Genomic DNA, 23,939 nt, shown 5'->3' on the forward strand with positions numbered 1-23,939 from the left:
AATGCAATCCTTTGGATGCTATATCATAGAATTTCAATTTTCTAAAGTATGTCCGAGCAGACTGAGCAATGATTAAATGTTAAATGTTAGTATATGTACAAGAATCCGGAAACAGAAGAAATCAAGTCCTGGCGGGACAGCTCCGCCTGTCCAGCAGATGGTCAATCCGAGGTATGAGGTCGGCGATTCGGAAAGGCTTTGCTATCGTATCGTCCATACCAGCAACTATGGCGTCATTGGTTTGTTCGGGTCTGGCATTTGCGCTGATGGCGATGATGGGAAGCCTGCTGTAAAATGTGTTGCCGTCCTCGGTATTGCTTGAACTCCAGTTGCTCTTGCTGGAATTGCAGCTGCTTCCCCTTGTCCTCGATAGTTTTGGCCTAGGTCTGATGCTACCATCGACGTCGCTGCTGGCAGAGCCGCTTCGCCTTTCCCATTCTCTAATCTTTCTTGCCGCGGTCAGGCCATCCATGATGGGCATTTCCACGTCCATCAAGATGCAGTCGATCTGTACGGTTTGTGTTGGGTCTGTAAGGAGGTCGAGTGCCTCTTGGCCGTTGTTGGCCACTTGAACATCATATCCGTGCTTAATCAGCTGCTTCTTAAGCACTCTTTGATTCAGAGCGTTGTCTGTTCGTGATTAGTTTGTGTATCGAGTCAAAGTCAATTCTGACGCACCTTCGACTACAAGTAGTCTTGTCTTTCTGCATGGCTCCGGTGTTTCTGTCACCTGTATGTGTATAGCAGAGTCGGCCGTGGACTGTTGGCTCGAGATCGAGTCCACATCTGAGATTTGCTGAATGAGTGGTGCATTGACAAAGAATGCAAACGTGGCTCCCTCTCCAAGCTCAGATGAGACGCCAACTTGTCCGTTCATCAACTCGACAAGTTGTCTTGAAATGAACAATCCCAGGCCACTGCCCCCGTACTGGCTATAAGTCTTTCTAGAGCCTTGAGCAAACTGTGTAAATGTTAGCGTCCATATACATCTGATTGAGGAATGCGATCTGTAGATTTACCCGGGTGAAAATGCGTGCTTTTTCCTCGGCAGACAAGCCCCGACCCGAATCTTTGACTGTGAACCAAAGATAGAATTCGTCCTGGCTTCCAGACGTGTCATATATCGACTCTTGACTGTGGAACGAATCGACGGGCAAGTCCAATGGCCTAACATCGGAAGCACCCATAACGACTGTTATCCGACGAGGACCTGGCTCGTTCTTCGTGAATTTGATGGCATTTGAGACCAAATTTATAAGGACTTGTAGAATTCTCCCAGAGTCCAGATTGACCTGGCCCACATTGTGATCAGAGATTGAAGCATCAACAACAATCTCCAACGTGACACCGACTCTTTTGGCTTCAGTCTCAAACATTTTTCGAATGTTTTCGAGCAGACTCGTGGCGAGAACTGGCGAAGGGTTTATCTGAAGCAGCTGGGAATCGAGTTTTGATAGCGAAAGAATGTCCGAAATCAGGCGCCGTTGGTGATCGCTGCATGTCGATATGGTCTCGACAGACTCGTTGCTGCTTGATAGATGGTCAAGCAGGATGTCGATCCTTTCATCCATAACGAATGAGCCTTTTGTGTTGAATGAAGCGAGGCTCTTGACCAGTTTACGCATCTCGGTGAGATTTTCGTGGATCGAATCGGTACAATGGATGACACTAAATTTCGTTAGCTGCGTTCTCCCAGATATGCGATAGAACGACTCACGCTGATAGGGGATTCCGGATCTCGTGGCAGACTGTATCGTAGAACATCTCTTGGTTCTTTCGTGCTTCGAGCGCCTCTTCCATCCGCTCTCGCTGAATCCTGGCTTGATGCCGTAGATGAGAGACATCCATAGAGAAGCCAACAACCCTGATGACCCTGCCAGTGTCATCGCATTCGGGTAGTGCAGTGATCATTAGTTCGGCGGGCCCTCGGGCTTCACCATCGGCATCGTACCAAAGTCTTTTGAGTCGCAGATTGTAGACCACTTGTTCTCCACGCAGCATTGCCTGAGATTCGTTAGCAAGATGCCTTGGAATATGCACAGTCCTCGACTCACCTGCCAGCCTTCGTCTGCAACGTCTAGATCATCCTCATGTAGCACAGAGTTCCAGTCGATCTGGTCTAGCGGTACTCGAGCATGTTGTGAAAGCTGCCACCACGTCTCGTTGACATATTGTACTCCCTTTGTTACATCAGCTACCATACATCCGAAAGGCGCTGAAGGTACAATTAGCAGAGTTTGGTGAGAGAAGATGTGGTACAGATTCAGCGAGTGAGCCTGCAAGTTAAGCTCGACATCAACAGGATGGCGTCCTGGACGCCGTCTCATCGCTGTCACCCAAACATTGCGGACTGGCTCGCCGAAACTGTACCGTCAGCTTACTTACCAACCTCCATGCATCGCTTAAACCTCTCTTCACTGACCCTGGCTTGTTCCAATGCTTCAGCCCGATCGAGAGCAATCTTCTCGCTTCTCTTCTGAGTCGAGATGTCAGTCACGGCACCGATGATCGAGGTGACGTTCCCGTTGGCGTCCTTTACAGGCTGACAGGCCACAAGAGCCCATTGACCTTGTTCTGTGTCGTTGCGATACCTCAATTCGAATTTTTGCCAATGACCGTTGATCATCATGTGCCATGCATTCGCAACCATATCAACGTCTGCTGGATGAATGAGGTCGAGGAACTTGTGTTTGAAGTCGGTTGGACAGTCCCGAGGATATCCGCTCAAGCGATAATAACACTCATTCGCTCGCACTAACTCTCCCGTGCTCTTGTACTCGAAGAATCCTATGCTGCTCGACGTCAGTATGCGATCAAGAATACCTCTAGCGAGAACAAAAGGCGAGACTCACTCAACCTCGTCAATCACAGTAAGAACCTTTACGGCCAAGGTAGTCGCCATTTCCGCTTCCTGTTGACGAAGAGCAAGTTCCTTGGCCAGCAGGTCCTTTTCCAATTGGTTCTGCCGAGCACTCTCCTTTCTTCGATATTTTGCCTCAATGGTTGCCACCAACGTATTTACGACATGTGCAAACTCACTTTGCAACTGCGTAAGGTGTTGGTGATGAGGTTCATCGAGAAGTGCTCTGGTCGGTAGTCCAATGATGAGTAAGGCCTCCACATCTTGAAATCGTGAAAGACTACTCGGAAGGACGGCTGCTTCTGTGCAGATGTCGCCAGTGCCACGTTGTAGTGCACCCCTGGCCCATTCATCAGGCAAACAGTTGATGATGACTTTGTCTTTCGACAAGACGGCTTGTCGGAGAGGTTCCATGCTCGTGTCTGTCGTGGCCATATCAAATGTAGGCGGCAGAGTGCCGTCCTCAAAGTCGCCAATGGAACCTTCGAGATGATACACTCTCTTCTCGAAGCCTTCGTCTTGTTGACAACACGAGACTGGAGATGTCCTTGTAGAATAGATGGCCGCAATAGGAAAATCCTCAGGATTCTTAGAAAGACTTTGCAGAACGAGATGCCACAACGAGGGCAGGTCGGTCGCCGAACCCCAGGCTTTCGATAGGTCCCGCACGGTCGAACGTCTTCGCTCACGCAAATCGCAATCTGTAGTCTCTTCAAAGCACAGATGGAAGCCTTTCAAAGGCGGCGGTAGTGCTGCAATGTTGAGCTTCAGATGAACGTTTTCCATGCGTCCATGGTTCAGCATGGGTACGACAAAGGATGAATAGGCGTGAGTAGGCACTGAACCAGCAGCGCCTCGTCTGTGTGCAGCCATCTGGGCTCCGTAACTTTGCCATTCTCGTACACTGTCGAGAGGTTGGCCGAAGATTCTGGGGTGGAGATCTCGAACGGTTTTGCCATAAGCTTGGTTGTACAACAGTACGTTCTCTTGACCCACTACCAAGGTTTGTGGACTGGGTGCCACCATCAGAAGGTAGAGGATTGTTGACATTTCTCGAGGCCAGGATGACATGGGGCCGACCGAGTATTGTTTCCAATCGATGGCTCGTAGTAGGTTCAGATGTGTGTTCATCGAATCGTTTCCATTCTCGAGCAGTTGTAATGTTGATTCGACATGGTTGTGTTCCATGGCGAATTGACGATCGACAGGTGGAGTGTTGACAGAAGAAAAAGAGCGCTGAGGCAGTCCTTTGGTTATAATTTTGGATGGCGATGCAGTGTCCTCTCCAGAGATGTGGTTTGTAGATAGTTCTGTAGACAGAGGATTAGAAGTTTAAAGATCAGAGGCTCAAAGGTCAGAAGTGCCAGATGAGGGTGGAACAATGGGTGAATGGATGATTTTGTTTGGGGGACATGTTCTAGACGTCGGTTTCAGCGGCCGACTATACTTGGAACTGTTGCATAACGGATATTGGCTTCATCCTAGATCGGATTGGCCAAGACAGCATTGAGGCTCTAGACGTGAAAGATGAATGGCATTTGATTGCCAGCTCACATGGATATTGGCTACTGTTGGCAATACTCTTGGGCACGGAAGATAGTCAGTCGCTCTGGAGTCTTTGCACGGATGGAGGGAGTGTCCATGATGCATGTGATGACGGGCAATATGTAGAAGCTGACCACAGAATGCCGACTTGAAACATCGCAGAGTGCAATGGCGATGGCAGGTTTGTGGATGCATTTTACGAAGTACAGCGGTAGATTGTGGAGGCCATGTTTGGATGACAGGCGCGATGGAATGTTCGACGCATTGCAGAGCGGGCGGGGTCTTGGCAAGCAAGACGCGAAACGTCATAAGCAACGCGTTGGTACAGAAGTTGAAGCTTCGTTCAATCTTGACAGCTTCTACAACAAAAGTCGACCATCAACATCAATGGCTTACAGACGCTACGAACCGACCGTCGTCGCCTCGACGCCTCTCGTCGATGCAGACGCCTTTCGCGCGCCATCTGAGCGCACCGCCATGGTTGCCTCATCGCCATCTCCTCTGGACAACGCGCGTGAGAAGCATGCCTCGCGCCGTCTGCCCACCTGGTTCGCCTACCCTCTGTCCATCATCCTGAGCCCCGCTCTCAGCGCTCTGCTGTACAGCTTTGTACCAGACATCATGGGCGCTCCTCTCGCTGCCGTGAGCCGCAGCTTGAATGAGGAATGGCAGATTGGTGCTCTGCTTGCTTGGAGACTGCTGGAGATCACTCTTGCTTGGTCCACTGGCCTCGATCGTCAGTATACGCGTCGCTCAATTCTTATATTCCGATCACTGACTCAACTCTCCCAGACTTCGACTTTGTTCAACTCGCCGGCATGGCCAACGCGCCCTACTACACCCTGTTGTACCTCTTCTATGGCATTGGCTTCGAGCCTCTTGCTCTGGCCCTGGTCATTGACATGTTCTCGCTTTGGTTCCCCTTCTGGCTGTTGCGCCCCCTCAACTACCACAACAACCTGCGCACCTTGACTACTCCCGGCACTACAAAGGATCTGGCTGTCGACAAGACCGTCCAGATGTACATGACCGCTTTCGCTGCCTCCATCTATGCCACCATTGTCTATCTCAGTCTTGTCTCGTGGTTACCCGTCTTTTTGATCAACTCATTTGACGAGGTCCTCACCCTCGACTTTGCCCACAACGCCGTCTTCCCTGTCGTCTTCGCTGCATGCTTGCCCATCGGTTGGGCCGCCAAGGACTTCCTCTTCAGCACTTCCATCGTCTACGCTCGCGCATCGCCCGCCGAGTACAAGCGCTTCGACCCCAAGACCGCCTCTCTTGCCGACACTGTCATGTGGAACATGGGCGTTGATCAGTACTCTAGCAGAGAAAGCGTCCTTTTCAGACGTACCTTCTTGCTCGCTGCCTTCACTGCTGTCCACTCGTTCATCAGAGTCTTTGCTACTGTCGAAGGTGCCACAATCTACGGAGCCGCTGGCTGGTCTGCCCTGTGGAGTGTCGCTGCTCTTGCAGCTGGCACAGGCTTCCTCTACGTTGGAGACTCTTGAGCAAATGGGTCATGTCAACCAACCACGCTTCATCAATACATGTGCTACTGAGACTCCGTTCTGCGAGGAAATGCGCACCTTGCCTGTATTTGCTCGCTTTGATCTTAACCTTTGATCATGAGTTTCCAGTACAAACCCTGACTCGACTCTGCCAAGCGCCCGGCACCAGACAAGGCTTCTTGTCGGGTTTTCATTCAAGTTGATCAGAGACGGGATGGCGCTCCCTATGCTAGTCAATGTACAAGAATAATATAGCAACGAACAAGACCGAAGTCCAAACTCAGTTCACAACCCAAAGGCCTCGACATGCAACCAGATGTCTCGCTTGTCAACCCATCTACCACACTTCCTCCTAACCTCATCCGCCATTGATCTTGGTCCACAGACGATCACTGCAACCTTTGTGTCTTCCCGTGTCTGCTTGAACACCCCATCCACCATCTCGCCCAAATCAGGTCGACCGGGGTGTATTTGCCATTTTTGCACAAAGTCATCGATGCCTCCACTAGGAAGTAATCGTTCGAGTTCGATTCCCTCGTCCACGTTGTCTGCGTCTGGCTTCTCGCTATCCAGTCTGCCGCTCCTGGTGGCGTATACAGTCATACGCTCCTGCATGCCTTTGTATTCCTGTTCGTCTTCTGGCACTGCCCAGGTTGTTTCTGCTTCATCTCTGACTACCCAGACAAATGCAACGTTTTGCCTTCGGCGGCTTCCAGGGCTCGGTGAAAGATCTTGGAGCAGTGTTCTGTACATAGGCACTACGAAAGTAGCACCTACGCCACCAGCTATGAACAGGACACGGTTGTACTGAAGCAGTGTGTTTGCATATGTCGACAAGCCATATGGTCCTTCGAGGATAAGTGGGATGGAAGTAGCTTTCCCAGTCGCGCCTTCTGTTGCAGCTTTTGCGAGCGCGGCCGTGTTTCCATCCAAGATCCTGGCCACCAATTTGAGATTGCCATCTTCGGATGGAAGTGAGGCAATTGTGAACGGACTCCTGGATTTGAGTGAGCGCATGTAGACCGGGCCATGCGCCAAAGAAACATAGACATGTTGACCTGGTTGCCATTGCATGATTGATCTTTGCTTCGTAATCGGGATGTTAATCTCTAGGAGATTTGTTGTTCCAGGAACTAAGGTCAGTGAACCCTCCACTTTATATTCATTGAATACGCGTAGCGCTAGATGCACGGCATATACGATCAATGTCTCGATAATGTAGACCCGGATGTGGTGGACGTGGAAGTACAGAACAGGAAGCAAGACGCTAGCCAGAGTAACGTGAGTGGTGTAGAACACGCGGTAACTCAACTTTCGAATCCATGAAAGTGCAGTCGTGCCTACAGCTGTGAATGCAATGGTTCCAACAATACCGAGAATGACGTCCCAGTCCTTGATGCGTTTTGCCAAAACATGCGCTTGGATGAAAAAGTTCAAGTAGAAGCCTGCATGTAGATAGAACAAGATTGTCGAGACGCGGCCCAAGATCTGATGTGCTGCATTCAAAGTCTCCCAGGAACATTTGGTGAGTTGTTGGACAGGGCTGAATGGCGACTTGAAGGCAAGAAGATACTGTAACGGCAGCTGTGAAGCGCCTACAATGCCAAATCGCTTGGTCAAGTGTAAATAGTCTGTTCAATATTCAGCGACTGCAGGTGCTCTGAGACGTGGTCAAAACGTACCACCTTGTGTTTGTACACAACTCAAGAAGATCAACCATGCTGTCCACACCGATCCTGACAATATCTCTCCTTTGGTTATCCGAGACCCGAAAATGTCAACCGTATCACTCGTCCACCATAATGCCACTTGCCAAAGGCTCTGAAGCTTCGTTAGTGGTCCGTTGAATGCATCCGATCGCTGCTTCTTTAATTGAGGTGAGCTTGGTATGGCATCCGCCCCATGCTTCCTCAACCATCTTTGTCGGAACCAAGTGGCAACAAAGTAGATCTGGAGAAGAACGAGAGGGATCAAAGCAGAAACCTGAGCCAGTGAGCCATAGAGGTCTAATAGTCGGCGTCGTTCGAGCTTCTGTTCATGATTTAGATCAAGGAAGTGCCACATGTCGCGCAAGCTCTCCGATATGACTAGCGAAGCAGTGTATATGTCAAACGGGACTGAATTCAGACAATCAAGTTATCGCAGATACATGATGCGGGCATGTTCGCGATTCTGGGTCAGCAGCTGACGAAATCGGTGGCTGGCTAATTCGGACTTTCGGCTTTGGGAACTCGGCCGACTATTCGAACCCTGTTCGCTGCCTGTCCAGCTCTTCTCACCACCAACCACCATGGTATGGGCTCGTAGACGTGAATAGACGATACAGTTACGGTCAGGGAGCATCATCTCTGCTCATTAGCGTACTATGAATTGTCATCGTGAGAACACGCACCCTCAAGAACAACTTCGCAGCTTTTGCCAATGCTTCTGCACATTTTCACTTTGTATATCAAAGACGCCAAGCTTATCCTGCCTGTCAAGCACTTCAAGTACGGTATGCATGATAGACGAACGTTGTTGAAAGCGAGATAGTAATACAAGTTTGGGCAAGTGTATGTTAAGGCATGAGCGGCGATGTAAAGAACCCAAAAACAAAAGCTTTTCTTTTGTACAGACCCAACGCCAGAGAGGGTATGTATGACATGACATCCATGCTGAAAACAGAGAAACAAAAATTACAGGTGGCTCATGGCCGAATGTTTGAAAGAGCCTCCAATGATTATAGTGACTCTTGCAAACTATACATGTACGAAATTTACACCCGTTTAGGATCTTCCCTGTCTTCTCTTGGGGTTAGTCTGCTTCTTCTTTGGTGTAGTCTTGCTACCGTCACCGTTAATGTACTTCAACAGCTCATCAACGCTTCTGTTGTCGTTTGTGCCGTCGTCGGCTCTGGGAGCAGCGACCTCCTCAATGCTCTGACCAATCGAGGGCTGAGGTCTAGCACCTCTACCGACCATGGGAGCCTTGGGTCTCAACATGATCTTCTTGTCCTGGAGTACCTTGGCATGCTTTGCGAGCGAAACAGCACTCTGAGTAAGTTGCTCGAGCCATGTCTCGGCCTCCTTGGTGTTACGGTCATCGGGGCCCAACTCGTTCTTAAAGATGTTGAAGGCCTCGCGCATGCGGTTGACAGCGCTCTTGTAGTCGCGATCGAGAGCAAATGCCTGGGCGAGCTGGAAGAGCAAAGTAGCAGTGCTGACAGATGTCTTGCCAGAAACCTCCTCGGACATGGCAAGAGAAGATTCAAACCATAGACGAGACTCGTGGTACTGCTTCATGCTTTGCAACATGACGGCAGCATTGTTAATGGTGGTGATGGAGTCAGGGTGCTTGGTACCGTAGACGACCTTCCACAAGTCAAGAGCATGACGAATGTATGCGAGAGCATTCTTGGTGTTGCCACTTGCGTGCTCGAACAGACTCAAGTTGAGGTAGCTGAGGACAGTCTCGGAGTGGTCAACACCAAGAGTGCGCTCAGAGATAATGGCGGCCTTGCGGGCGAGCTCAACGGCGGCAGTCTTCTCATCCAGACCATAGTAGATGGTTGACAGGGCATAGTAAACACGTGCGACCTCTGGGTGCAAGATACCGTAGATCTGCTCGTGCAGAGACAGGGATTCAAGGAGCAGCTCCTGGCCGAGCTCCTTCTGGTCCTGCGAGAGCGAGATGCGGCCGGCCTCAAGTGCTTCCTCAGCCAAGACACTACGGGGTGCTGCATCCTTGATGATGGGAACGATGTTGAGTACATCATCAGGGTGGAAGGTCTGGGCAGGAGCAGAGGCAGCGGCGGCAGGGGCTGGCGAGCGCTCAACATTGTTCTTGTTCTTCTTACCCTTCTTTCCACCAGAAGTTCCGTTGGTCGCGGGTGCGGGTGTCTGGACGGGCGCCGGGGCAGGAGCATCATCCTTGGTGAAACCGTACTGCTTGGCCTGAAGCTGGAGACCTTGCTTGAGACAGACCTCACGGAGGAGTTGGACCTGCTTACCAGGCTGCACCCAAGCATCGCCAAGGTCGAATCTGTAGCGCTTTTGGATCTCGCTGATAACATCGGCCTTGATGGACTCGGGTGTGGCAGCCTCGAAGGAAAAGTCCTCCTCAGGGTACAGAGACTTGAGAGATGCGTCAGTCTCTGCTGTGGGCTTGGCATTCAGCTCAGCGCCCAACAGGCAGTTGAGCAAATGAGCAATGCAAGCCTGAACAAAGGGTGGCGACTGGTATCTGAGGTATTTGCTGGAAGTGTGCTTGAATGCTCTGGCAATCATCTCCTGAATTGCAAGCTGCTTGAGTGCCTGCAGGCGAGGTTGGTCGGGTTTATCGGCAAGACGAGCAATTTCGCCGAGGTATCTCATGTTGATACCACGCTTGTGAAGCAGGTTGGTGAGCGATTGACCGTCCATTGGGAAGCCGACATCGCCATCCTGCAAGTCAGAAATCATCTTGGGGATGATGTCTTCTGAAAGGTACTTGCAGGCTGTGCGAACCTCGACCTCATCCTTGGACCATTCCTCCTTTTCTTCCTCAGTCTGAGGACGCTGACCGCAGAAGACGTCGGGGTTGAGGCTGAACTGGAATCCAGAAACATCGACACGCTCTTGGTCAGGCTCCTTCTTCTCAGCGCCTTCGGTCTCACCTTCAGGAGCAGCCTCCTTCTTGGCCTCGCGACGCTTTTGAACTTCAGCTTGAACATACTCGCGCAGCTTGGTCCTCCAGTATGATTCAACCAGCTCGGGGCGGAGGACAGCCATTCTGTGAGGGTAGTTGTCTTCGTCGCTCGAGTTCTCCTTGCGATACTTTTCGAGCCAAGCAACATCCAGGGGAGTGATGCGGTACAAGTCGAGAATGTACTTTCTGCCGTCAGTTCCGAGCAAGCCCTTGGTCTCAACACTGGCTTCGAGATCATGTCTCTTGTTCTCCTTATCCCAAACGGGGTGGCTCTTGACGCGCAAGGCCTTGCTGAGCTCAGCGAATGGCTGCTTGAAGTCGTCATTCTCAGCAATAACATCTCTTCCCTCAACACCGCCGTAGTCAATCTGGTGCTCACCAGGCTCTCTCTGCTTGAAGATACCAGGTACGATACTCTGACCCACCAGACGCTTGCCAAGGTAGTCGACGACAACAGTTCCAGGGGTAAAGATGCCAGAAATGTCGAGCTGGTTAGTAGCCTTGACGCCCATGATATCCTTGCCAGTAGCGACGCGAGCAGCCTCGTCGCCACCATCGGCAGCAAAAGTACCTACGCCATCGGCACCGAAAGAATAGAAGACATTGTTGTACACAAAAATTTGGGCGTCGCGAGGCTCGGTGGGGTTGAGAGGAGCAACCTCACCGCGAGCAACGAGAACAGCGCCTCTAACAGCAGCCTCGTTGTACTCGGCAAAGAGCTTTGCGGTAAGTCTCTCTCTGAAGACACGATCTTGGACGTTTTCCTTGGGAAGCTCGCGAGTTGATTGAAATTCTTCGTTCCAGTCGCGGAGAGTCTCGGCATTCTCGGGACCAGCAAGGAGATAGCTTTCCTGAGTACGGGCAGCATCCGCAACATGGCTTGCTAGAGAAGCCGAGTGAGGAGAGACGAGCCACGGGCTAGCGGGAACAGCATTGGCGAGCTGGAAAGCGGCCAGGGGATCACGCTGGCCGTTGTATTCTTGCAGACTGCGGAAGGCATCGTTGAAGGAGGGCGAGACTTGGCCGAAGAGGGTGAGGAGCGAGTGCGCAGAGTGAGGCTTTGGGGCGGTGCGAGGGAAGGGATCGAACTTGTTGTTTGTCGACTTGTTGACGAAGAAACCGGAGACGTGCGAGGTGATGTGAAACTGCTCGCCCTCTAGGGTAGTAACGAGCAAGTACATGAGGTGGCCCTTTTGGCGGAGATGGTAAGGGGCAGGATTCCAGGCAGACAAGGACAAGGACTTGACCGTCTTGGGCGCGTTCGCAGGCGAGGGCGAGAGGAGGGTCTTGACAGAACCGCGGGCGTCGAGGTCGTAATCAACCATGGCGTGCTCGCTAGCAGGAGCCTCGGGCTGATCGGCAGGAGTAGGCTTGATGATGTGGTCGTGTAGCGAGAGACCAGCATCAATGCCGTGCAGGAGGTCGGTACGATCGCCCGAGGCACCGATCAGCTCGCGGATGCGCACAAAGTGCATGCGGGCCTGTGTCTCGGTGTAGGGATCCTCGACGAGATGGAGCTCTGGATCTTGCTGGATGTCGGGGACTTCGGAGAGCTCGACAAAGTCATTGATACGCTTGCCCTTGTGCTCGAGGTGGAAGCACGTGTACTGGAAGGTGAAAGGGAGGTCGATGATGGATTGGCGAATATCCTGGACTTGCTCGAGGTGGCTGACCATGATTTGGCATTGACCCTAGTGTCCCTTGTCAGATGTGTCGTGTGAGCAGAGTTGGCGACCGTCTTACAGGAGCGTGCGGTAGGTGAATGGTGAGCTGGAAGACATTCTCGACTGCTTGTTCCTGCTCTTGGTCGACCTGCTGGCCGTCCTGGGCCGCGGGCTGCTCTACTCCATTGGTCTGAGAGTCTGTGCCGTTGCCGTTGCTCTGCACATCTGTATGGCCAGCATCAGTCTCAAGCACACTTCGCAGTTGGATGTGGTCATGTTGCCTACCTTGAGCTTGCGGCTCGCTGTCTGCAGCCATGCTTCAGCCAAACTTTTGGGAAAGGGAAACGGAACAAGGGGGAACAAAGAGCAAACTTGCGCGCAATGTCCAAGGATAGAATGGAAGGGAAAAAACGAGTATAATACAAGAAGGTATATGCTACACGAGCTGTGGTCTAAAAGTGCAATGGCCAAATCTTTGTCCACCAAAGGCGAGGCCGCACAAAACTTCGGCAACTTCCTCGGTTGAAGTCGGAGCTTCCGTCAGTCCCTCGCACGTCCCGCATATATATGACACCCACTTGTGCGCCAGCAACGTCTCGCCGCCTTCGCTTCTAGTGATAGAGGACATACGCGAAGCAGGCAGAGTTGTCGTTCCGGGTCTCTGACTTGGCCAAGTAGCTAGCATTCAGATATCCTGTTAGCAGAGCAAAGCAATAGTAGACATATTCGAGGATTTTGCCAAGCAGAAGCCGTTGTGTGTCTTTACTCCAGGTGTTTCGTCTGTCTACTGACTCAAAACGCGTTCCTTCCACGCCGCTGTCGCTCTCTCGATTAAACTGGTCGTCTGACGTTAAACGACCATGTCGTCCTTGCGACCACTCGTTTTGCAGAATTTTACGAAAGCGTCGTCCGCTCTGCATCTACGAGTCCGTCCTCGGACAATTCCCCAGACACATCTGTTGCGTCGTGCTCGTGCATTTACTTCCATACCGGGCATACCAACGCCTGAAGAAGATGATGATGATGGCGCCAAAGGCAAGAAACCTGGAGATGACGAAAGCAGATGGAATCCCATTTTCTGGAAGTCTCTCGAGTCTACATTTACTACACTCGCATCGGTGACCGTTCTTGGGTATGCATACTTTATGTGCAATTGGTTGATCTTGTCTGACTCAATACCCACAGACTCATTGGATACTCGTATACGCGCTACTACAAGGCTTTGATTTTGAGAAAGATGGAACACGCCTTTGCGCCTGGTTTGATTCATGCATAGGCACTCAATCTGCTGCAGAGCTAATACGAATGTAGGTGACCCAGTCCTAGAACTTGCTGCCATGTCCAAGAGCGAAGATGGCCATCGCGAGCACTGGATTCTCCGTGATGAGCAAACCAAACTTGACGCCATCGTTCGTGGTGAGCTCAAAGGACAATACTATCTGATTGTGGGCGAAAAAGGGACCGGCAAGAGTTCCATGCTCATCGATGCCATGTCGAAGATTGACGGTGAAGGTGTTGCCATGTTTGATGCTCACTCTGATCTCGAAATCTTTCGCGTACGCCTGGGAAAAGCCCTCGATTTTGAGTATCACGAAGACAACATTGGGTCTCTCTTCTCCATTCGTGGACCGCGTGATGCTTCTGCATTGCTCGATATAGAGAGAGCATTCAACAAACTGGAAAAGGTAGCACTACGCCGAAGGGCAACTGTCGGACGACCACTTATTATGATCATCAACAACATGCATCTGTTGCGAGACGATGAAGATGGACGTGATCTCCTCGAATTGCTACAGCAGAGGGCTGGTTCGTCGTCACCAAAAACCTTGATGGATTCAATCACTGACCTTTTCTCAAGAACAATGGGCCGCCAGCAATCTGGCCACTATAATCTTCAACAGCGATGACTACTGGGTCTACGAACGACTAAAGCAGCTGGCGACCCGTATGGTTATTATGCCGGTTCCCGACTTGCCTCGGGACAAAGCCATGATGGCCTTGAGCAACTACCGAGCAAGATACCACAGTGACAAACCTCTAGACTCGGCAATTCTGGAACAGGTCTATCAGAAAGTTGGGGGTAGACTTGCTTTCCTCAATCGCGTCGCAAAGTCTCCTGACATGCTTCAGACGTGTGAAGATATCTGTCGGTCAGAAAAGACCTGGCTTCTGTCACAGACTTGGATCCTTGGCGAGGAGATGGATGATGATGTGATGGATCAACAAAAATATGCCGTAGGTCCCTAATCTTGCTTGATGCAAGCGTCGCTGACAGTGAACCAGTCAGCTGCAATGGTATTGGCAAAAGCACTGGTAGACAAGGAGAAAGAAGACAACTTGCAGTATGACTCCGAGAAGGGCCACGTGCTTCCTGAGATACCTTTGCACAAGGCGAGGCAGGTCATGACGCGAGCCGACTTTATTCAGAGTTACGATGCCATCAATATTTTCACGATTGACAGCAAGGCCATGGTAAGAGCCGATTCGGTCCCAATGATGAATGCTTTCCGGGAGATTTGTGCCGAAGAGTAAGCTGTCATTCTCTCAAAAGCACGACTTGTCTCGCTAATCAAGTTACAGGGGCTTCGATGAATACCTGGAGGCAACTCTGGACCGTATCTCTGCTATCGAGAGCTTGGGACGTACTCGCGAGCTTACAATCAAAGATTTATGGGTAAGCATTCTTCTACCTCCTCGTTCAGGACAAGACTGACGTGATCCAAACAGGATGGAGGAAAGTACCGTGTCACTACCCGTGATGCAAAGGGTGTCATCGAGAAGCTCATCAATTTTGAGGTCGAGGAAAAGGAAGAAGACAAGGACGATGAAGATGATTGAGTGGAACCGCCAAGACTGGCATTGGCGGGGTTGACGTCCGAGTGTTTGTTTGTTGATCTGGGCCCGCGTTGTCGCAAAGAAGTTTTGGAGCCTCTATATCCGAATCAACATAGATAATCATGAACTGACAAGCAGTAATAATAAGCATAGTTACAACATTATTCTTGGGCGTCTTTGTCTTGCCGGGATGGATCGCAAAAGAAAGCGACAAAGTGGCGTCGAATTCTGGACGGCCGCGAAGTGCCAACGACTTCTAAGGCCAATTGCTTCTAGGGTCGCGCCATTAAGAAGGAATCAGTATGCCTTAAACTCCGAATCATCCCAAAAAGTCCTGGAAGAAGAGTCACTGTCTGGATCCGCGCCACAGAATGTCTCCAAGAGGGAAGCTACACGGCACAATATCGATACCACATCATTAGACCCTACGTGGCTACCTTCGGATCAAAGCAACAAGACTCAGCTCAAGAGGTACTCGGCTCGTAATCGCATTTCTCAAACACTGCCTGGTCAGACCAACAGTCCTCAGGCATGTTTGGTGTTGTTACCGACTCCATTCAAGGCACGCGCGTCGCGGCGAGGGTCGCCGATGAAGAAGGGTGTGCTCGATCTGGACACATCGAATAGTCCATGTGCTCAGCGAGCTCTGCCTCTGGCAAGAAGAGACCGTCAGCGGAAGGACCCGTTCACTCGCGCGCCGATTGCAAAGCAGAGTATCGAACTTCAAGGCAGACAGAATTACGAGAGAACGTTCGAGCTACACCAAGGAGTGACAGACGGATTCTCCCTGCTTTTGCAGAGAACAACTTCCACAGAGTCCGGTGAGCCTGCCCGGAAAGGAGTTTCATCACTACTGAGCATGTGTCTACGACGAGTTCCAGACTATATTCGAGCGGAAGAAGACTGGCGCAAAAGTATTGATGAAGACGATGATACCGATGTCTGTGCTGAGGTCTACGAGGAACTAGAAGACCTCGGTTCGGTCCATGGACATGGATGGTCAGGCCTGCGTGAAGTAGTGATCGCTCATGGCATGAGTCTTGTCAACGAGATTATCAAGGACAAGCTTGTAGCAACGGAAACCAGGGCAGAGCTTGCGAAAATCCCTGCCAAGTATGGTCTACACAAAGCATCGGAAAACCTCCTGCTTGCTTACACCCAATCTTTGCCGCTCAAACGGCCTCTTGGTGTGGAATCTCGCCTGTTCAATGGATGTTTATCGAGCCTGACAACAATACAACCTGCAAGCGCCAACAACGAGGTGTTTGTTCGCCTGCTTGACGCGCTGTTTTCGTCTGGTCGCTTGAAAATGTCATGGCTGGCAAGTCGAGACATGGTAACTCTGTCAAGTGGCATGATAAGAGCGCTAGCTTCACAAACTGGGTATTTTGACCACGTCTTGCAATTCCTCCAAGGACGTATATCTCAAATCTCAGAAGCAGAGCTGGAACCTAAACATGTCAAGCGACAGGGACCAGAAGACAATCCGGGCATATGGATCAAACTCGACAAGTCACTGGGCAATACTACAGTAAGCATCATCACTGTGCTCACGGCTATTGTCCTGATAGGGCGTGATGCCCACAACTCCAACGATAGCTCGGACAGATGCACTGCTGCTGAATCACTCCTTGCGCGCCTCACAGTCATCTTACTTGCGAGATTGGAAACACAGCAGCACGAGTTCAGCACAAGTCGCAGTCATCAACCAAGGGCGGTCTGTTTCACCCTCCTTGCAAGCAGCCTGGTTCTAAGCATCAAACACGATAACAAGGGCAACAAACAGACGTCATTAGACAAGAAGGACATCTTGCAAGGAATGGCTGCTCTACATGGAAAAGGCCACCCACACCGGACCCAGACTATAGTCGAGCGTGCTGCATCGTTCCTGGTTGATCTGTCTCGATGCTGTGGACAAAGCCTACATTCGGACAGTCAATCCTACTTGGAGAACCTAGTCCGGTCAATTCTAGAAGACTCTGAGCACGGTTCTGACCATGAAACAACCTTCTTGAAGCAATGGGCCATGGAGAGCTCGTTGCTCACGGCGAAGATTTATGCAACACAACGGAGTCGAGTCTTCTTGAGTGATGTTGAGACGACTTTGACACAACACAAGCCACTGAATGTTCAGAGCACGAACTTTGCTTTGCATCGTGTAGATGCTCCTGCTGCAGAATTAGCTTTACGATGGGAAGAGGGGCTGTGCGAATGGATCGTTGCGTCTCCATTGCGAACCAGGGAGGTCAACAAGACCACTTCCGCAGCAAGAAGAGGACGATCTACATCTCTTTCTAGTCGAGACAGTGATCTGGACGACAGCGGCTATCTCAGTGAGACCAAGGAAACACCAAAGTTCGAACGAAAGAGTAACGCTATGTCGAACATGCTGGCATCACCAGATATGCTAGGCTTTGATCTAGAGATGCCATTCTGCCTCAACTTCGACGAACAACCAGCAGCGTACGAGACTGCGACTGAGACATGGAAGGTGTCTTCGACCATACGATCTCTGCAACCTTCTAAGTTCCAAAGCCGGGATTCAGACACAGTTCAAGCTTCTACTGAGATATCGAAAACTGAATCACATGCAGTCTTGCCTGACGGAAGATTCGATGTAACGGAACGACCAGCGAAGAAGAGAAAGAGTCGGGCCAAGGTGGTATCAAAGCCCAAATCACCGCTTCTGCTTCCGACAGCATCTCAGCTGTGTCTAGAGCTAGAGTCACAGGAATGCGCCAAAGAGCAAGAATTGGATTCCTCCGCCAGCGAAATGGACGAACTTGCTATGAGCTGCTCTAAACCACGCCGGGGAGCACCTGTTATCAAAAAAGCCGTGCCACGTCAGTCTTTTGTCAAGGCCGTACCTTCAAGCAAACGAAGCAGGGGTCAGGTGGTGGATATTAGCGATGATGAGCTGGGATTTTGATAGACGAATCCAGGGGTTGTTTTGTCTTCTAATTTTTGTTATGATACCCAATTATCGAGTGTAGAATCAATTGAGAACAAACCTTTCATATAGTGAGACTTGTCGTTCTGATCTATGTGTGAGGGCGTTGGCCCTGGATTGGTACGGGGTGGCGGTGTTGGCATCCGGGGACGGGTCGCGTTGACCGGAAGGATCAAGAGTCTGGCTTATCGCGCCATGCTATTGGATAAGTGCCAGAGCGGGGATAATTGCAATAGAATGGCTCATCACGAGGGTGGCTTGTCTGACAATCATGTATAGTGCAATCGGTGCGCGACTCATTCTTCGACATGTCGCATCGTCGCATTGAAAAGTTGCTCATCGCCCAAGATGCCAGTCTCGCCAGTCCACGACGACGACACGGACTACTCTGACCTCGATGAAGAAGCACCGCCAGCCGCGCCCGCCCCGCATGGCCGACCAACCCCCAAAACCCGTGAACGATTGAGCGAACGAACGCCGCTATTGAGCACTTCACCACCTCCCCCAGCCTATGCTGATGTCACACGACTCTACGGCACTCCTCCATACCTTGCTCGAAACGAACAGGATGGCGTCCAGCCAGAGCAAACGCGCCATGAACATGTCGTCGAATCGGCCATTGTGCGACCCGACGAGCCACAGAGCATGGGTGATCCAGGAAGAGATGCCGAAGATGGCTCAAAACCGAACAAAAGGCGTAGAGTCTTGACCATCAAGAAAGCGCTTGCATGTCTAGTGCTTATTCTTGCAATCTCTCTTGTTGGCCTGATGGCTATAACCACGACCAAGCATAGCAAAAGCGATGATAGCAGTGGTGGTGATCAAGTAGGCACTCCATCTCCGAATTCCCACATAGCTCGTCGCTAATTCACAGCAAAGAACAGTGGTGGTGGTGGTGATGATGACAACAGTCCCTCGCCAGTCGACGGTTTCCCTCACCTTTCGAGATGCGATTACCAAACCATAAGCGACCGACAGACCTTCTCGTTCCAAAACCCGCGCGTCTTTAGCTTCGTCGAGATTACAGAAGGAGCACACAACCCTTCGGGTGATATCAATGGCCAAGTCCGCATAATGGCTGGAGCGGACGACCAGAAAGATCCAATTCTAATGGAGATGCGGGTCGCAAAATCATCAGACGCCCAAAGATCACACTTCAGTGTTGATTACACAGCCGAGAGCCTGCGTATAAATACCCCCACGTCGTCATCGACCCACCAAAAGGCTTGCATGGAAATCGACATCGGCATCTGGTTCAGACCTGGAGCTCAGCTCGAGCATTTGGAGATTGCAACCGAGCATCTTGACATAAAGATTGAACCTGGTCTCTTCCCGCCATCTCACGATACTCTACCCCTCGGCCAAGACCAGGCATATTACATTAGCAACATGACCGATTTCATTGCAGTTTCCGGAGGCCTCTCCGCTGCATATTGGGAAAGTGGTCGCGAGACTCGTATAGATCTCATGTCAGGAAGTGTGAGTGGCCGTTTTGCTCTACGGGACCTTTTGTCAATCAAAACAACGTCGGGAGGTATCGACATAAATGTCGAACCGAAAGAAGAAAGCCCGACCGACCCTCGACCTGCTTCTTTTGTGGCAGAAACTGTATCGGGAAGCATCAAGGCCATCTTTCCTCTAACTGCTACTATTGCAGAGATCCCAGCACGATTGTATCACACCAAGGTCGAGACCAAGAGCGGATCCGTCAAAGGAAACTACATCCATGGCCTCAACACTGATATTCTCACAGTCAGTGGTTCCATCGATGTGAACGTTCTGCCTTATACGGCCCACAGCACAGGAAGTTGGCTCCGAACCGAGTCGACTGGAGGCAGGATTGGTGTCAACCTATTGCCGCCTTACGAAAACTCACAGAGCGTTATGGGCCATCTCAGAAGTGTTCATAAGACGAAATCCGGAAGTGTGCACATCAAATATCCTCAACAGTGGGAGGGAAAGATCGAGGCTGTAACAATGACAGGCAGTGTCCATCTTCATGGCAAAGACGTCGAAGTATTGAAACGATGGTCAGGACCTGTTGGAGCCCATGTCGTTGCTCAAAAGGGCAAAGCTAGCAGTGCTATGGACCTGGGGACCACTTCGGGCAGCGTGGATGCAACGATTGGTGATCTGTACTGAGTGGCATAAAGTGACGGTGTGGTCAGACACGAGGATGTCGTCTTGCTTTTGTAGGTCTTTTCTTTTCTTCTCTTTCTTTGGACCATGTGGTCGGCCAACTTCATTCTCAATCATAGGGTTTTGGGGAGTATGTCTTTTTGGGAGCGAGCCGGGTATTATTCTACTTCAGTATATTATTCGTGACAATGCCAAGAATAGGGCACGAGGGTCTTTGTCTGAGCGTCTTTCACATGCATCCACTCGGGCCGAAGCGAGCCGAGGCACGATGAGCGCCTTCCTGAGGGGTGTACTTGACAATACCATTCACAGGCATACAAGATGTGATTTCCGAATCTATACCTACTCATTGCTCGAGCCGGACGACGAGAACGAAAACTCAAAATGCCCTTCAATACCGCTCTCACCCGTAAGCTCGGGATCAAGGTCCCAGTGGTCCAAGGAGGTGTGTTGCGTGCTGCATTTTGAGAGACACGAGGTGAATATTGATGATGAATAGGTATGATGTGGGTGGGCTATGCAGAGCTCGCCAGTGCCGTCTCGAACGCAGGAGGCTTGGGCATCCTGACTGCACTCACCCAGCCTACACCTGAAGACTTGAGAAAGTATGTGCTCGATACAGGCCGTCCTGTCTGCATTGACTGACCCCATGCAGGGAGATTCGAAGATGTAGGAAGATGACATCGAAGCCTTTTGGCGTAAATTTGACTCTACTTCCCGCTCTCCAGCCCCCGGATTACCCAGCATATGCTCGTGTCATCATCGAGGAAGGCATCCGAATCGTCGAGACAGCAGGCAACAATCCGGCACCTGTGATTAAACAACTGAAGGCCGCAAATCCTCCCATCATCATTCTGCACAAGTGTACCACTGTACGCCATGCACTGTCTGCCATAAAGCTTGGAGTCGACTTCCTCAGTATCGACGGAATGGAATGTGCGGGTCATGTTGGCGAGACTGATATCACCAACTTTATCCTGCTCTCTAGAGCTCGTCAGGAACTCAATGTACCTTTCATCGCCTCGGGAGGATTCGCCGATGGTCAGGGTCTTGCTGCAGCTCTCTCCCTCGGTGCTGAGGGCATCAACATGGGCACAAGATTCATGTGTACGATCGAAGCCCCCATTCACCAAAACATCAAGGAGTCGATTGTCAAGGCACAAGAGACGGATACCGAGCTGGTACTCCGACGATGGAAAAACACCAGCAGAATGTTTTCGAACAAGGTTGCAAGAGATGCCATCAAGATCGAGAGGGAGAGTCCGACTGGCAAGTTTGAAGAAGTCGCTCCATATGTCAGTGGAAAGCGAGGTAGAGAGGTCTTTCTGAACGGAGACCCAGAGCATGGTGTAAGTGGCCTGTTCAATCGCTGTCCAGTATTATACTGACGCCGTAACAAATAGGTCTGGACTGCTGGCCAAGTCATCGGTTTGATTCACGACATCCCGACATGTGCAGACCTCATCAGACGTATCGAGCGTGAAGCTCTAGAAACCATCAACAAGGCAAAGTCGCTATATGTCGAGGAGCTGCCCGAGAGTGATCTGGAGGGAAAGCCCATTCAAGATCCTTCCGCCAACCCAAAGAGTGAGCACGGTTCTGTGAGATCGAACGAGAACAACCCCGAGGCTCAAGTCTGGGGGATTGGCAAGAGTAAGCTCTGAGTCAGAAGCTGAAACTGGACTGCGATATCGTTTGATGCCCTAGATATAGCCAGCTACATAGGCATCAAGTATGTATTTGCTAGCATCATCCTCTGAACAAACACATGATCGTTATTCGTGTACGCCTGAGGGCCAGTATGTATACATAGATGAGTAGGGAGTGGGTTTCTGAAGAACGTGTAGTAGATTACAGAGGATGTATAGCGTCCCGGCATCTCCAGGAAACAAAAACGCATGATACTTTTGATAAGGGAGAGGTGCGTATAGGTCAAGGTCATCTCATGGTGTTAGTGATGGTACTGTGCATTTGAACAAAATATACATCTGTGTCTACGCAGATCTCTCTTTTTGACAATGAGGAGCGAATGTAGTAAGATTGAGAGGAAGAAAATTATAAGAAGAATTGACGACAAGGAACGTTGTCGAGATCAAGATACAAGGAGGTAGCAAAAAGGGATGCAGTCTAAGGGCAACCTCTTCACTCCGTCCGTTCCTTTCTGCACAGCCCAACAGCTTGCTAGAACGAGATTAAACTATATAAGAACCAGCCACGTGAAAAACACAAGAGACCGTTTGTCAACAAACACAGAACAAGCAACTTCATGAAAGCTTCCAATGGTATTTCTCAATCAGTGGCAGTGGAGAAACAAAGGGTAAGAACTATGTTGCAGAATGCTCCTCGGGTTGCTCATGGACAGGCTCTCGAGCCATTTCTGCGACATTGCGCTGTGCGGCAACGCGTCTTGGATTGTTATCGAAAAGGAACGGACCAGCGTCGTTCATTGGCGTGTTTTGTCCATCGCCCATGGGCGCCACGCCAGCGGCCAGAGCAAAGGGTGTCGAAGAGGTGGGTGTGGCTGACCGTGCCATAATGGAGTCAGGCAAGTTCCTGTTTATTGGTGCATTGGTCGAAGCCATGATGGGTACAGGCTGCGAGATTGAGCCTCGAGAAAGCCCGGCCTCTCCTTCCGAGCCAAAGTCTGAACCCGAAGGGTTATGTGATGGTGAGGCCGATCCCATGGAAACACTGTGCATCATAGCTGTCAAATCTTCGTCCTCGAGACCACCAGTCTCTATAGCAGGAAGTGGTTCAGGCTCAGGGGATTTTGGCTGCGTACTTGTCGAAGCTTGAACCGCGTCCTCAATCTCCTCACTCTCATACTCTTCTTCCTCTGGAGGCTCCACGTCGGCTTCCAGATCGGCATAGGCACGACAATTTGGGCATTGAAAGCTAGGCCAGCTGGGATAGATGAGAGTGCGAACGCACTTGTAGTGCCAAACATGTGAGCAGGGCGCGACAAAGAGAGCTTGGCATGGAGCGACAGGGTTCAGGCAGATTGAGCACTCTGAGCTGTGGGTTGACTGAGCGTCGCTGTCTTTGGCGTTGTTGACCTTTGCTTGTTTTAGAATGTTCTTGTGGGTTGCAGTGCTGTGTCGGTTAGCGATCTTGCGGCACTACGATTCCTCCAAGTACGTCAAGACTTACTTGAATTGGTTCAAACTCTTTTGCCAGCCTCGGTTGCACTCAATGCGAATCTTGACGCAACGGAAGATGACTTCCTCTCCACCCTTGAAGTCGATACCCAGTTGGACGATATCGCCATCATTCAGGGGAAACGCACGGCTCTCCATTCCTGGACTGCTCAGACGAACATGGTTCAGGAAGGTACCAGAACTACTCTTGACGTCTTTGATGAACCACTGACCGTTGTCGCACCAGAGCTCGCAATGCCGGCGACTGACTACCTTGCTCTTGAAACCAACAGGAGCAGCCGTCTTTGCGCTTGCTTGCGAATCGGCGGCCTGATCTCTCTCCGAGTATCTGCCAACCTTGACGCGCTGGCCTGCAGCGGCGATTGTGCGAGTGACAATGGGGAAGGTAAGGGAAGGTCTCGAAGCGCGGGGCTCGTGGTGGGGGATAAAGCGAACGGTCGGGGCCTCCTTCTTGTCGGTCGATGTGGCTTGGACGGGCGGGGTAGTAACGGATTCGGAAGTTGCACTCTCGGTCGAAGATGTGATACGGCGAGTGGGTGTATCGTCGGCGGGAGGGGCAGAAGGGGCCTCGGAGCCGACGGTGGCCGCCCTTGGGCGGGTCATGTTTGGAGT

The 23,939-nt window shown here is 51.0% G+C and overlaps 9 protein-coding genes across 9 annotated transcripts; 5 read left to right on the forward strand and 4 right to left on the reverse strand.

Annotated features, from left to right (window-relative positions):
- Positions 1–121: 121 nt before the first annotated feature.
- M436DRAFT_41002 (uncharacterized protein) lies at positions 122–3,991 on the reverse strand (the record flags this gene model as incomplete). Its single annotated transcript, XM_013573992.1, has 8 exons — positions 122–307; positions 404–630; positions 679–961; positions 1,020–1,668; positions 1,718–2,004; positions 2,055–2,215; positions 2,386–2,792; positions 2,853–3,991. The coding sequence occupies 8 exons, from the start codon at positions 3,989–3,991 to the stop codon at positions 122–124; spliced, it is 3,339 nt and encodes a 1,112-aa protein (XP_013429446.1).
- An 891-nt stretch (positions 3,992–4,882) lies between these two features.
- On the forward strand, positions 4,883–5,916 carry M436DRAFT_41025 (uncharacterized protein; the record flags this gene model as incomplete). The annotated part of the gene is made up of 2 exons (XM_013573998.1): positions 4,883–5,141; positions 5,198–5,916. The coding sequence occupies 2 exons, from the start codon at positions 4,883–4,885 to the stop codon at positions 5,914–5,916; spliced, it is 978 nt and encodes a 325-aa protein (XP_013429452.1).
- Positions 5,917–6,201: 285 nt separating this feature from the next.
- On the reverse strand, positions 6,202–7,980 carry M436DRAFT_41756 (uncharacterized protein; the record flags this gene model as incomplete). Its single annotated transcript, XM_013574128.1, has 2 exons — positions 6,202–7,547; positions 7,599–7,980. 2 exons carry the CDS (start codon positions 7,978–7,980, stop codon positions 6,202–6,204), a joined length of 1,728 nt encoding a protein of 575 aa, XP_013429582.1.
- A 701-nt stretch (positions 7,981–8,681) lies between these two features.
- Positions 8,682–12,521, reverse strand: M436DRAFT_71009 (putative eukaryotic translation initiation factor 3 subunit CLU1/TIF31; the record flags this gene model as incomplete). Its single annotated transcript, XM_013574326.1, has 3 exons — positions 8,682–12,272; positions 12,325–12,462; positions 12,501–12,521. The coding sequence occupies 3 exons, from the start codon at positions 12,519–12,521 to the stop codon at positions 8,682–8,684; spliced, it is 3,750 nt and encodes a 1,249-aa protein (XP_013429780.1).
- Positions 12,522–13,105: 584 nt separating this feature from the next.
- M436DRAFT_41517 (uncharacterized protein) lies at positions 13,106–15,083 on the forward strand (the record flags this gene model as incomplete). The annotated part of the gene is made up of 7 exons (XM_013574083.1): positions 13,106–13,377; positions 13,431–13,504; positions 13,557–14,051; positions 14,104–14,480; positions 14,529–14,773; positions 14,826–14,919; positions 14,973–15,083. The coding sequence occupies 7 exons, from the start codon at positions 13,106–13,108 to the stop codon at positions 15,081–15,083; spliced, it is 1,668 nt and encodes a 555-aa protein (XP_013429537.1).
- Positions 15,084–15,270: 187 nt separating this feature from the next.
- Positions 15,271–18,009, forward strand: M436DRAFT_71011 (uncharacterized protein; the record flags this gene model as incomplete). The annotated part of the gene is made up of 1 exon (XM_013574327.1): positions 15,271–18,009. One exon carries the CDS (start codon positions 15,271–15,273, stop codon positions 18,007–18,009), a length of 2,739 nt encoding a protein of 912 aa, XP_013429781.1.
- A 369-nt stretch (positions 18,010–18,378) lies between these two features.
- Positions 18,379–20,172, forward strand: M436DRAFT_41550 (uncharacterized protein; the record flags this gene model as incomplete). The annotated part of the gene is made up of 2 exons (XM_013574084.1): positions 18,379–18,841; positions 18,905–20,172. The coding sequence occupies 2 exons, from the start codon at positions 18,379–18,381 to the stop codon at positions 20,170–20,172; spliced, it is 1,731 nt and encodes a 576-aa protein (XP_013429538.1).
- Positions 20,173–20,553: 381 nt separating this feature from the next.
- M436DRAFT_71013 (inosine monophosphate dehydrogenase) lies at positions 20,554–21,833 on the forward strand (the record flags this gene model as incomplete). Its single annotated transcript, XM_013574328.1, has 4 exons — positions 20,554–20,614; positions 20,669–20,774; positions 20,825–21,518; positions 21,573–21,833. The coding sequence occupies 4 exons, from the start codon at positions 20,554–20,556 to the stop codon at positions 21,831–21,833; spliced, it is 1,122 nt and encodes a 373-aa protein (XP_013429782.1).
- Positions 21,834–23,000: 1,167 nt separating this feature from the next.
- M436DRAFT_10264 (uncharacterized protein) lies at positions 23,001–23,684 on the reverse strand (the record flags this gene model as incomplete). The annotated part of the gene is made up of 2 exons (XM_013573916.1): positions 23,001–23,262; positions 23,320–23,684. Coding segments are annotated over 2 exons (627 nt in total), but the record flags the coding sequence as incomplete, so codon positions are not given.
- Positions 23,685–23,939: the final 255 nt, after the last annotated feature.

Source organism: Aureobasidium namibiae, assembly GCF_000721765.1.
Source record: "Aureobasidium namibiae CBS 147.97 unplaced genomic scaffold scaffold_4, whole genome shotgun sequence".
Lineage (NCBI taxonomy): Eukaryota > Fungi > Ascomycota > Dothideomycetes > Dothideales > Saccotheciaceae > Aureobasidium > Aureobasidium namibiae.